This window comes from Leuciscus leuciscus, assembly GCF_965113295.1.
Source record: "Leuciscus leuciscus genome assembly, chromosome: 6".
NCBI classification, from domain to species: domain Eukaryota; kingdom Metazoa; phylum Chordata; class Actinopteri; order Cypriniformes; family Leuciscidae; genus Leuciscus; species Leuciscus leuciscus.
Window position 1 is genome coordinate 32,876,337 of NC_138730.1, and position 13,070 is coordinate 32,889,406.

General features: G+C 37.2%; 1 protein-coding gene across 2 annotated transcripts; it reads left to right on the forward strand.

Annotated features, from left to right (window-relative positions):
* Nucleotides 1-259: 259 nt before the first annotated feature.
* Nucleotides 260-9,706, forward strand: LOC309500311 (uncharacterized protein). 2 transcript variants are annotated; one of them, XM_082171879.1, is made up of 8 exons: nucleotides 260-671; nucleotides 1,180-1,229; nucleotides 1,601-1,663; nucleotides 4,617-4,752; nucleotides 4,833-5,811; nucleotides 6,269-6,436; nucleotides 6,898-6,993; nucleotides 8,726-9,706. In XM_082171879.1, the coding sequence occupies exons 5-8, from the start codon at nucleotides 4,843-4,845 to the stop codon at nucleotides 9,041-9,043; spliced, it is 1,551 nt and encodes a 516-aa protein (XP_082028005.1). In that variant the 5' UTR covers nucleotides 260-671; nucleotides 1,180-1,229; nucleotides 1,601-1,663; nucleotides 4,617-4,752; nucleotides 4,833-4,842; the 3' UTR covers nucleotides 9,044-9,706. The 2 variants fall into 2 exon arrangements, with proteins under 2 accessions (XP_082028005.1, XP_082028006.1); XM_082171880.1 differs by lacking the exons at nucleotides 1,601-1,663; nucleotides 4,617-4,752 and having other exon boundaries at nucleotides 267-671; nucleotides 5,369-5,811.
* Nucleotides 9,707-13,070: the final 3,364 nt, after the last annotated feature.

Genomic DNA, 13,070 nt, shown 5'->3' on the forward strand with positions numbered 1-13,070 from the left:
ACTGCTTTGTTACTTCTACAACAACAGGAACTGATCAAAGAATAATTGCAACATTTAAAATGTATATGAATTATAAATATGTATTCTGTATTTGTAATTGTGCATTTTGTATAGTAATGTATATCATGAGAATACTGTGCATTACATGTATATTATGCAGTTAATGTTTTGTGGATTCTGGTCTTTCCTGTGTCGTGGAAATTTTAAACTGCACACTGTAATCCCAAACAGTTGTACTAGCTCATAACTAATAAGGTCATAAAACAGTCAAATGTCGTTATGCAGTTGACCAAACTATAAAGTGTTGAGCTCTGTTGAGATTTATGTAACTTAAATTGAACAGGGCTCAGTATTTTAGAGCTAATTTGTGTGGAACGCTCAAAAAGTTTAGGAACCATAAAGTAGCGTCATGACGTTATCGACGTCATGACGTTTTGGTGGGTGGGTCTTATCTCTCCCTCAGGAAAGATGAGTCCGCCATCTTGAATTTGCTTTGATGCGGGGAAGTTTTGGCCAGCACATGTGGAGTTGGAACACAGTTTAATTTGTTTTTATTTGTTTGGAATGCACACTTTTATCCCCCCGCTTCAAACCACCACCACTTCAGTTATTTTCATCAGTCTTATTGCCCTCGTTTTCTTAAGCGCCGTCTTATCATCAGCCCTGATCTGGTAAGTAACTCTAACGTTTTTTTATATATTATATATAAAATATTTACAAATCCAAGTAATTGTAACTTTAGAAGTTGTTGAATGTGACAAATGCGTTAACGTTAACTTTAAGTTACCTTACTTAGTTCATCTTACAACTGAGTAACGTGTCTGGTAACGTTATCAGCGGGTTTCCTGGATGAACTACATTACCCATAATTCATGTTTGCCCGGGACATTGACGGTGGAGGAACGTCCATGAGTTTTGAATTCTCTGGCGGAGTCCAAAAGCATAACGTTATCCCTGATTCCCGCTGGTTTCTGGCGGTCGTTGTTTTTGCTGTTCGATGTTAATGCATGTGCATACTTTGAGTATACTAATTTCAATAAGAGTCTGCGTTACACAGTCAATATTTAGCGTTGTCGAGCTGTGTGCATGTGTGTGCTAGCGTAAAACGAACAATGCTAAAAAACATAATGTGAGTGTTATCATGATGCTAATCAGGCCTGTGTTTGTATTTTTTCGTAGGCTCAAGTGTATGGATGTGAGATCATCTCGAAATAATTTTAACAGTTCAGGTAGGATGGATTATGAAAGAGTGTTATTGACAATTGGTTTTATTTTATGTGTTTCAACAGTCATTCTTTTTCTATTTATTTAAATGTTTTTATCCCATGAACCCTTTATTAATACTTTGTTAAAAACAACAACAACAGAAATAGCAAATATATTAGCACACAATTTAACTTTTTTTTTATATATATAACTAGCTCATCTTTTAACATTTTAATTTTTACTATAATTAGTGTAAAATGAATGTTTTTGATAGATTAGATTTTTTTTTTTAAATCTGTATATTCACTTTTTTAAATTTCATTGATCATTATGTATTATTTTAAAAATGTTTTTTGAACATTAACAAATCATCTTTGTGGCATGTTGTGTACAGATATCAGACTACAAAGAGTGCTACAGAGAGTCAGTGTTTCACCATCAGACAAGGTGCCAATAGGTAAATTTTGTAAATTGTGTACTAATTTTAATTTTTTCAAAAAGATTTTCACTCTGAATTATTCACAATGTTTAGTTTTTTGCAGCAGAACAGACTTAATTTGTGTTGTCGAATGGTTAGCATAATAATTTCCCCATCGTTCAAAATTTTACACACATTTTAACTTAAAATAAAATAAAAATGGGAATAGCCAAAAGTGCAAACCAGGCCTGAAATGGTTTAAACTTTAATTGAAAATATTTAAATTGCAGGCTGAAGTTGGCCCAATGGAGTGGAAGTGCAAGTTGTGTTCTGCAACTTCAAATACCCGGGGACAATTATTTTGGCACTATACTGTACTGCATAGCCAATATTCAAGAGTGTCCCCCCTGCCATGTCTCTATGACAGTTGCATTTGTACTTTTCCATCATTCGAAGCGATGAAAGCTCATCTGTCAAGATCTCACAATGAGTCATGTAGAGTAGGTGCAACTGAAGGAGCATGTGTTTTTTTTACATGTCCTTTGTGCAACTTCAAGCAGCCCTTTTTTGAGGAAATTCTATTTGGTCATTTGAGAAATCATTTACGAAGTCATGAGATGGTAGCATGCCCATTCAAGAACTGTAATTACAGAACAAATAGCTACTCAGCGTTTAATGCACACAAGAGTAGAAAACATGGTGGTGATTCAGACTTTGGTGAATGTGTTGTATTGGCAGACATTGATAGTGCCCCAGTTGTAGTTGCAGCAGAAGGTCTTGGGGAACCTGCTGAAAGTCACAGTGCAGAGTCTGCGGACACATTTGATCTCGATGAGGTAAACAGTCAGTGTGACACAGACACTTTAAGAGCTCAGTTGAACCATAATTTGGCATCATTATTCTTAAAGATGCAATCTATTCTTCATGTATCTGACATGGCATCTCAGGAAATAGTGGAACAATTGACTCAAATATTTTCCTTGTCCCAACCGATACTCAAACATGACATTAGAGAGGTCTTACAGAGTCATGACATCACTGTCAGTGAAACACTTCTAAATGAGGTTGTCAGTACTGTTATGGACAGTAATGTTATTGTCAGTGCCACAACTAAGGGTAAGCAGTTATCCTCAACCAAGAGAAGGAAAACCTTCATCGAAAATAATTACCCTGTGGTAAAGCCTGTACAGTATCTGCTACAGCCAGGACACACAGCAGTGCATGTTCCCATTCTTGAGATGATACAAAAAATCTTCAATCATACAGATATTCTGGACAAAATTAAAGAAACAAAAGTGGCACAAAACAGTCATTATGTAAGCTACCAAGATGGTTTGTACTTCAAAGAGAACACATTTTTGTCTTCAGATGAGTTAAAAATAACACTCATTTTGTACATTGATGATTTGGAAATAGCCAATCCACTTGGCACATCACGCAAAATACACAAAATCTGTGCAGTATACTGGACGCTCGCTGATCTTCCCAGTAAATACAGATCAGCCCTGCATGTGATACAGCTTGCAGCTTTATGTAAAGTGGCTGACATACAAACATTTGGCTATGAAAAAGCACTTGGTCCTTTGTTGAGAGACCTCCGTACCCTTGAACAAGATGGGGTATTCATTGAGTCTATTGGTAAGGTAGTTCAAGGAACAGTTATGTGTGTGGTGTCTGACAATCTTGCAGCCCATGATTTGGCAGGCTTTTCAAAGTCTTTTAGAGCAGAATATTTTTGCAGATTCTGCACAGCAACACAAGCTAAACTTCAGACTCATGAAGTTACAAGTGGCGAGTTCAGTCTTAGGACAAAAGACAGCCATAATAGTGATGTGCATGCTGTAATGCATGGGGATAGTCAGAGTCAGAATGGTGTTCAGGCAGATTGTGTCCTGAGCCAGCATCTAGAACATTTTCATACAGTCACTGGCTTTCCACCTGATGCTCTCCACGATCTTTTTGAGGGCATTGTGCCCGTAGAGCTCGCCCTGTGTATCGGTGAGATGATTCGTTGCAAATACTTTACCCTTGAATATTTGAACGAGAGAATTCTATCGTTTCCATACCAGCACACAGACAAGCTTGACAAACCTCATAAAATACCACAGACCTTCGCTGTAAAGAAAAGCATTGGTGGTAATGGCCATGAAAATGCCACATTGCTTAGACTGCTCCCTTTGATTATTGGGAATGCAGTTCCTGAAGAGGATAGAGCATGGACTGTGCTAATGGACTTAAAAGAGGTAGTAGAGTTATCGCTGTGCTCAGAATTCACAGAGGAGTCCATCCAGTATTTACAGTCCAAGATACAGGATCATAGAGAGATGCTGAAAGAAGCCTTTCCAGATTTCAAACTTCGTCCTAAGCATCACTACATTGAACACTATCCTGACCTTGTACGCCGTTTTGGGCCCCTTGTACACTTGTGGACAATGAGGTTTGAGGGTAAACACCGTTTTTTCAAGAGAGTTGTACACGACACACAAAACTTTAAAAATGTGTTGAAAACACTGGCAGACAGGCATCAATACATGGTAGCATACCATCTCAGTGCCTCAGGATTCTTCAAACCTCACCAGCAGACATCAAATGTCTCTTCTGTACTGGTATCAATGCTTCCAAATGTGGCCAAGACATACATTGAACAAATAACTGCAAGCAATGTTATTTATAGCACATCAAAGGTCTGCATTGATGGAACTGATTATGATGTAGGAATGTTTTTGTCTGTGGGACAAGAGGGAGGACTGCCTAATTACTGTAGAATTGAACAGGTTCTCCTGGTTAACAGTAGTGTTGTCTTTCTTTGCCAAGAGCACACATCACACTACATTGAACACCTGAGATCTTACGAACTTTTCCCAAACAATCTGGCTGTTCACACCCCATCAGAGCTAAATGACAAAACACCTCTCTGCGCTTACAACATAGATGGAAGATTGCTCTTGACACCCAAACGTTTCATATTATTGAACTGAAGTTTTTGTTGAAGCACATAAACCGATGACTGCAACATTCTCTTGGAGCTGTGCAGAGCAGTTGGTCCATGAATAAACTGCCCCACTACAGCAGCTGGCCTTCCATACATCCCCTTGTTCAAGTGGTGTCCCAGTATTTGTGTTGAACAAGTGAGTATGTGACATTATTGTGATATTTTGTGTATGTCACCTTCACTCTCCATGAAAATGTACGTGTTTTTGTCTTTTAGGAACCAAAAGATGGCTGCTGCCCAAAAGCATGTGCTGCGTGTGTATGTTGCACGAGACACCGCCCTGAAACTTACTCTACTCGAGCGACCAAAGTCAGTGGAGGAGCTGAAAGACATAATGCAAGAGAGGTTCAAGCCCAGACTGGATGGGGACTTTAGCCTGCACTATGAGGATCCAGACTTTGATGGTGATCTTTGTCTTCTTGTGGACATCCAGGAGTTACCAGAGAAGGGCACATTGAGAGTCGTCAGACCTGAAGGTGACACCTCATCTACTGCATCTTCTGACACAGACATACTCCCACATGTATCTGCGTTACAGCGCCAGAAGAGTTGGCCTGATCACTTTGTTGTTCCTGGTTTTGGTTATGAAATGGAGCATATACTAGAAGAAGGAAATCGTGTTTATGAAGAATCAGGAAAATTGCTGAAGTTAAAGAGGTCACAGAAGAGTGAAATCCTTAAAAAAATGGCAGAAACGATCTACAGTTTTAAACCATACCCACATGATAAGGAATTGGCAATGGCTGCTCAAGCTTTGATTACAGCTCATCCATGTCTCAGAATGACGGCTAGTGAAGACGGGGAGTTGGGATGGAAACGTCACATAGGGTACAAGGTTGCGTCTTACCGTAACAATCTGGCCAAAGCTGGGGTTGCAGAAGTAGCCATCAACACAGGGAGGCGGAGCCGAAACAACCCTGACAATGATCATCCCCATCAAAACATAAAGAAAGCTCGAAAAGCTGAGGTCAACTACATCATCAACCTACCGAAGGATCAAACCACAGCCACTCTGGAAACAATGAGAGAAGAAATCATACATGAAGTTGAAAAGACTGAGAGAAACCAATTAGTCATAGGCAAGCTCATGAACACAACCTATGCCCTTCGTCGCCAAGAAATCGTTGGAGCTCTTGTAGCTCCACGGGTGAGAGACGTCGTGGATAGATGGCCAGCCCTACTTATGGAGTCACAGGTAAAAAAAAAAATCTTTCTTTAACATTACTTTACTGTTCTCCCTGTTGAGAGCAATTAATCAACGTGACTCTTTACCATGTCCACTTTGAACATGATTGATATTTCCAATATTTAACTGACTGTTTTAAAAATCTACATTTTCAATAAATTCACCAACAAGCAAATGGCAGATGTAAAAGTTTACAACACATCACGCTGTGACATGTTTTTGCCATTCACAGTAAACAAAGTATACAGAGGTTAATTATTTTAATTTCCTTTAGATAACATTATACAGCCTTGTTTTAAATGAATGACAATTAACTTTCTATTTTGACCTGGGTTCTTCTGACTCATCTCTAATAGAATTGCCCTTGGTCTTGCTACCTGTCAACAGAAAACTTCTTTAAAATACATTCACAATTCTGTTCCTAATTCATCTTTGTGCATTTTTGTTTAATTCTGTCCATGTACAGGTGTTTGCAGAGTTCCACCGAATCAACAACGTTAACCTGCGCAATCAATTCTACAAGGAGCTGGACAGACACACGCCTAAACTCATCACCTTGTTCAGAGACAAGGCCACCAAGACTGGCAAGATAGCGGAGGAGCTAGCCAAGTTCATGAGGATTTATGACCTTCAGGTGAATTTTTAACTTTGCATGATTCAGAAACAGTTTATTAACAGATTGTTTGCAGACAACTGTAAGAAGCCATAGTGTGAATTGCCTCGACTCGAATTGTGCCCCGAGGTTAAGTGATTATGCCATGAACACAACGTTGTCATCTCATCAGAGATAGGTGTCTTGACAAGATGTATTCTATCAGAAATAGGAACCTTAAAAAAGATACTTTATCAGCTTCAATTTAAAGAAGTCCAAATAACTACTGTTTATGTGAAATTTGATTTACAATTTTTTTTTCTTTGAGTTAAAGTATTTACAATAGAAAGTTATTCATTTGAAAAATGTTTTACTGAATAAATGATGACCCCATAGCAATGACCACCATCAGAATATGGAGCTATTTAACACTTCTGTAAAGTGTGCTCTGCGTTTGTTTAATTACTATTGTAATGGATTATTTTTTTTTTTTGTCTATCTAGAAACAACCTGATGTAAATATGAGACGGGCCCTCGTCCTTCGTGCACTTCCTGTGTACTTGCGTGAAGATGCCTTCAAGTTCTTCAGGACCTGTAATGTAAGTGTACTGGCCTCACTATCAATCTTTTTGCCTAGCTATTCAATCAGCTTAAACATATGACATCACTCAAATAACTCTAGGAGAACCAGGGGGGTATTCCAGCAAGCAGGTTATGTGACAACTCAGAGTGAACTCTGAGATGAGGGAAACTCTTGAGTTATCCATTCCAGAGGGAAACCCTAACCTAGGACCAGCTCCTCTGCCTCTGTCGGACGAGGTGGAGGTGAGCACCACTTCATTCGGGTGTAAAACAGCATCTTTTGGTGGTAAAAGCTACTACAAGTTAAATTATCCACTGAATAAACTTTTACTTTAATATGTGAAATGAAACCAAAGTGAGGAGCCATCGTTAGACTTTTTATATTTAATTTTCAGCTGATTCAAATTAATCTAATATAAAATAAAATAAAGTGATGTTAAATTCAAAATGTAAAGATTTGTGCATCTAAAACTCTGTCAGTGATTTTTATTATGGCCGCAGTCAGAAAACTCAGTTAACATACTCTGAGTCGATTTACCTAACTCAGATCAGCTGTTCTGGAACTGAAAACTCAGTTTCACTTCACAGGGTAAGTCAACTCAGAGTTCAGGGTTAGGCTCAGAGTTTGTTGAACGTCCTTTCTGGAATATCCCCCAGGACCTGTTTTACTTGAATTGTTATTCTGCAAACTGACATGTAGAAATTACATAAATGAAAAGGTAAGTATAAATCATTCTACTAAACAAAAAGTATGCTAACAGATAGGTGTGAAACTAACATAAGATATAAGCATATGTAAAGAAAATAGTTTAAAGGGATACTACACTTTTTTCGGAAATAGGCTCATTTTATAACTCCCCCAGAGTTAAACAGTTTTACCGTTTTCGAATCCATTCAGTCAGCTGATCTCCGGGTCTGGCAGTACCACTTTTAGCATAGCTTAGCATAGATCATTGAATTGAATGAGTCCATTAGCATTTCTTTCAAAATGACCAAAGAGTTTTGATTTTTTTCCTGTTTAAAACTTGACTCTTCTGTAGTTACATTGTGTACTAGATCAACGGAAAATTAAAAGTTGCGACTTTCTAAGCCTATATGGCTAGGAACTATACTCTTATTCCTGCGTAATAATCAAGGAACTGTGTGGCCGTACATAGGTACAGCAGGCGCAATGATATAACACAGCGCAAACACAAACTTAGTGCCAATGACGTTGTAAGTTATCTAGCTTGGTATTGGCTGGGGACTATTTTTGGGCGCTGCGTAATATTGCGCCTGCTGTACCATGTACGGCCACACAGTTCCTTGATTATTACACAGGAATGAGAGTATAGTTCCTAGCCATATAGGCTAAGAAAGTCACAACTTTTCATTTTCTGTCGATCTTAGTACACGATTTAACTACAGAAGAGTCAAGTTTTAAATGGGAAAAATATCAAAACTCTTTGGTCATTTTGAAAGAAATGCTAATGGACTCATTCAATTCAATGATTTATGCTAAGCTATGCTAAAAGTGTTACCGTCAGACCCGAAGTTCGGCTGAGTGGATTCAAAAATGGTAAAACTCAACTGTTTAACTCTGGGGGAGTTGTAATATGAGCCTATATCCAAAAAAAAGTGGAGTATCCCTTTAAACATGTAGCTTAGTTGCAGTCTTAAGTGCTAAGTGACAGTGATGTCTAGACATCATTAGCATGATTTGTATCCTTGAGGGGCTGAACTCATTCTTGTATTATTTGTGTTTTATAGTCAGCAGTTGGTCCAGATCTCAGTGACACTCCGGTGGCTCTCCTGACAGTCGTCACGGATGACACTATTGATGCGGCCCTCTTCAGCCCTGAAAGCATCTGTATTGTCGTGGAGGATGAAATACTTGTGAGTGGTCCCACAACTCTGGCTGACTCATTTCTCCTGCTCTTTGGGTATGTCTATGCACTAGACCTACAGTACCCAAAGAATCTCGAGCTTACGTTCACATTTATCCAAAAAGTTGTGATGTGTCTTGAGGACAACAAACCATTGAAAGGGCGTCTACTGACACTGAAGAATGATTTGTTTAATGAGTGAATCACTCAGAATGGATTATTTGTTGAGTATTGAGGACGTTTTTGTTTTTTTCCCCCTCTTTACAAATGTAATAATTCGCCTGTTCTACCTCAGATTTAAGATCTGACACTGTTTGCCTCTTCTACCTCAGATTTAAGATCTGACACTGTTTGCCTCTTCTACCTCAGATTTAAGATGACAATGTTTGCCTCTTCTACCTCAGATTTAAGATCTGACACTGTTTGCCTCTTCTACCTCAGATTTAAGATGACAATGTTTGCCTCTTCTACCTCAGATTTAAGATCTGACACTGTTTGCCTCTTCTACCTCAGATTTAAGATGACAATGTTTGCCTCTTCTACCTCAGATTTAAGATCTGACACTGTTTGCCTCTTCTACCTCAGATTTAAGATGACAATGTTTGCCTCTTCTACCTCAGATTTAAGATCTGGCACTGTTTGCCTATACCTTGATGCACTAATGTGATGTTGCCAGTTGAAGTACGACTAGTACTTTATTTGAATGTTTTATTAACACTTATTGTACTTTAAAAAACATTTTGTTTTTATGGAATCATTTCCTTTTTGTTTTAATTTATCACAAGCACTTTTTGACTGCTGCTCTTTTAATTCATGCCTTTTAAAAAGCGCATTGTGTTAAATAAAAAAAGTTGTTAAACTGTCACTGTGGTGTCACTTTCATGTTTTCTAACATTATTAGCTGATTATTGGGCCGACATCAGTATTTCAGTTTAGAATTAATTTTGAGTGTATGTCCCACATTATGAGTTGAAATTTATTGATAATTAAGTGTACTTCCCACATTGATTTGAAAAATATTGAACATTTTGAGTGTTTTTCACACATTATTTGTGTTGAAAAATATAAAAAAAATTGTGTATATTTCACACATTATTTGAGTTGAAAAATAGTGAAAATTGAGTGTATTTCCCACATTATATGAGTTGAAAAATAGTGAAAATTTTGAGTGTATTTCCCACATTATATGAGTTGAAAAATAGTGAAAATTTTGAGTGCATTACTCCCTAATTATAAGTTGAGGAATATCAATATTTATAAGATAACATTGAGATAATTTAAGGCAACTGGAAATTAAAATTTTATTTTATTTAAACTTAAAACTTTTAAAAACATAACTCAAATGTTTTTGTGTAATCTGTTACAAAATAATTTGAGTTCTGTGAACTTATTAGGGTTTACAGTGTGTATATTAAACTAACCATGTTTCTAACATCTAACCTTATAACTTTAACATCTAACAATTTGAACTGGATGTACTGTGACAAAACCAATGGAAAACTTTGACTGTGTGCGTATGTATATGTAAAAATAACATTGGGAAATGAAACTAGACAGTCTGTTTGAATCTTGTGATTAACAAATGAAGTCATCATTAAAACAGTTTGCTTGTGCCAGTGACAGAGGAAAAAGGTTGGGGCTATTGAACCAATTGAACCAATCATGTTGAAGGTGACATGTTAGTCTTATTTGTTTTCTCGATTCTATAAAAAGTGTTGTATATGTGTTTTACGGTGGGTTTTCTCAATGGAATTTGTCTGAGATCCTCCGGCCTTGCTTCTTGGGAGAGATTCCCTGAGAACTGCTCGGGAAGATCTCCTGGCCGTTATTAAAGCATTTGAAGGACATTTGCTGATGTATGTCTGTTAATTTCTGTTGCGCAGCAGGTTAGTTTAGGGGAACAAGTTAAGACTAGGTGAGATATCCGAGTTGGGACGTCAATTTGTAGACGAGACCCAGATAGACTAACGTCGACAGTAGACGTTAAAGGGGGACGTCGATTTGTAGACGAGACCCAGATACTGTAGTTAGGTTAAGGGAAAAATCCACTATACACCTGTCACAACATAATTGCATCCAAGACTTTCACTCTGATACTTGTGTATATGCTTTAGTGACAATAAAGAATGCACATTTATTTGAATTCATATTTTCAATTACATTCATCTAACTGGTTGTATAAGTCACAACTGAAACGGTTGATGATTGTTAAAATATATTTACAATTTTAAATGTTAGAAGATAGTATTAATTAAATGAAATAACTAAATACAATTATCAATAAAAAAATGGCAACAAGAACATTCTTGGTGTGACATGTAATGAAATGCCCTTTGAGGTCTGTATCATCTGACAGTAGGCCACGATTGTAATTTTCATATTGTTTAAATTCCTCTTATTTAAGTGATCATTAATTTTGATGGTGTAAATGTATATCATGCTAACAATGAGTAGTGTGATGGCCATGGTTACCAACCTTGATATCCTGAAGTGAAACTTTCTTGACGGCTGAATATATCACACACGTTTGCTAGTATTCTCTTTAAATTGTGACAGCTCAACCTAATCAGAGCCTAACATGGAAAATAACCATCAGGAATAAACAAATATTCTCCGAAAACATTGGACACTACAATATTTTAAGTATTATATACAGTGCTTTAATGTACACTTACACCTGAATAGACTGAATAGATCTCTTGTGCTCCTAAAAGCTTCTGTCGACAAAGTAGTAGCAGCAGGTAAATACAGATCAAATTAAAAAACAAACCTAACTTAATATCACTAAAATTAAATGGAAAGCTGCGATTACAGACGCTCACATCCATACATGTAAACACAACACTGTCTTCACTTCCAGGTGAAGAAGCTGTCAGTCAAAACCTCAGTAGCCAATGAGAACACACTGCCACTAGCCCCGCCCCCACGAGAGCAATGTGTCAGAACGGCGAACGAAAACTCCAGAAGCGTAAATGAAAACTCTGGAAGCGCATTTGTAAGTTCAGATCAGCGATTGAAATATGAGAAATAGTTAGCAAAACATGCAGTGTATTAAAAACGAAGTAAAAAAATTTGCCTGTGATTTATTCTTTTTCAGTTTCAAAGATATTTTATTCAGTTTCAATTTATATTTTCATTAGTTTCTTGAAAAGCTACGTTCATTATTATTGGCACAAAAATAATTCCATACCTTCGGAGGACGCATTTCAAGGTCGGAAGGCATCAATGCACGTCCGAATGCAATGTTAGTTTCACTTCCTGTCTCCTGAGATAACTTCATCTGATCGATTTTTGAAAGGCAGCAGATGTGTCATTCACTGCCTTTGATATCCCACAATCCTGTGCTTTCCATTATGTGACAGTTGAGCTAGAAAAATAAAGATGGCGTCTGAAAGTTACTGCTGGTCATCAGTTTTGTGTAAATGTACATTTTTGATCCATGTTTTCCACTTATGATGTCATTTTTTCTAGCGAGAAGTAACTATTGTAGTCATTAAATATTCACTTAGTTTTCATCAAAGCTCGCTCTATTTTGCTGTAGTCATTAAACCATAACACTGCTTCAGAAGGCTGTCTGAAATCAGTTTCGTGAGGAATTTTCGTGCGCAAACGCTGCCTGCGAAGTCATTGCCTGATGGCAGTGAGGTAACAAGTCAGCGGCCTACGTTTTCGGATGCAGCCAATGATGCAGTCTGTGCTGCTCCATTCACTCAACAGGTGTTACAATTAGTGTATGTCCCGGTTCGCGAACGAATCATGGTGAACTGACTGAACCGGCTCTCAGCAGTTCCCGGCTCGAGTTATAATTGCGTATATTTATTTGTATGATAGGAAATGATACATATGTCATCACAAACACGTCATATATATATATGGCTTTGTGATGTTTACACGTTATTCTTTATTATGAAATCTACACATATATATTTGAAAAACTTTGGAATGAAAAGGTTTCTTTACCTTTTGTAAAAAAAAAAAAAAATTATAATAATTTTTTTTTACAAAAGGAATGAATTATGAGTCTTTCTGGTGTTTTTTTTTTTTTTTTTTTTTTTAAGATTTTGGTTTTTATGTTTTATTAAAGAATACAGTATTTTTCTTAATTGTCTATTCACTGCAAATATGTAACAGAATAACAGCAAAATCAGGGTAAACTTATTGTAATTGGTTGGGGACCCTGCTTCCAGTGCAATGTTCTGTCAGTATGTACAGTACATACAAACTATTTT

Excerpts from the sequence above, each read along its gene's own strand:
- LOC309500311 (XM_082171879.1), top strand. The coding sequence starts at position 4,843 with ATGGCTGCTGCCCAAAAGCATGTGCTGCGTGTGTATGTTGCACGAGAC. Across the intron at positions 5,812-6,268 it reads CCCTACTTATGGAGTCACAG|GTGTTTGCAGAGTTCCACCG; the intron begins GTAAAAAAAAAA and ends GTCCATGTACAG. Across the intron at positions 6,437-6,897 it reads TGAGGATTTATGACCTTCAG|AAACAACCTGATGTAAATAT; the intron begins GTGAATTTTTAA and ends TTGTCTATCTAG.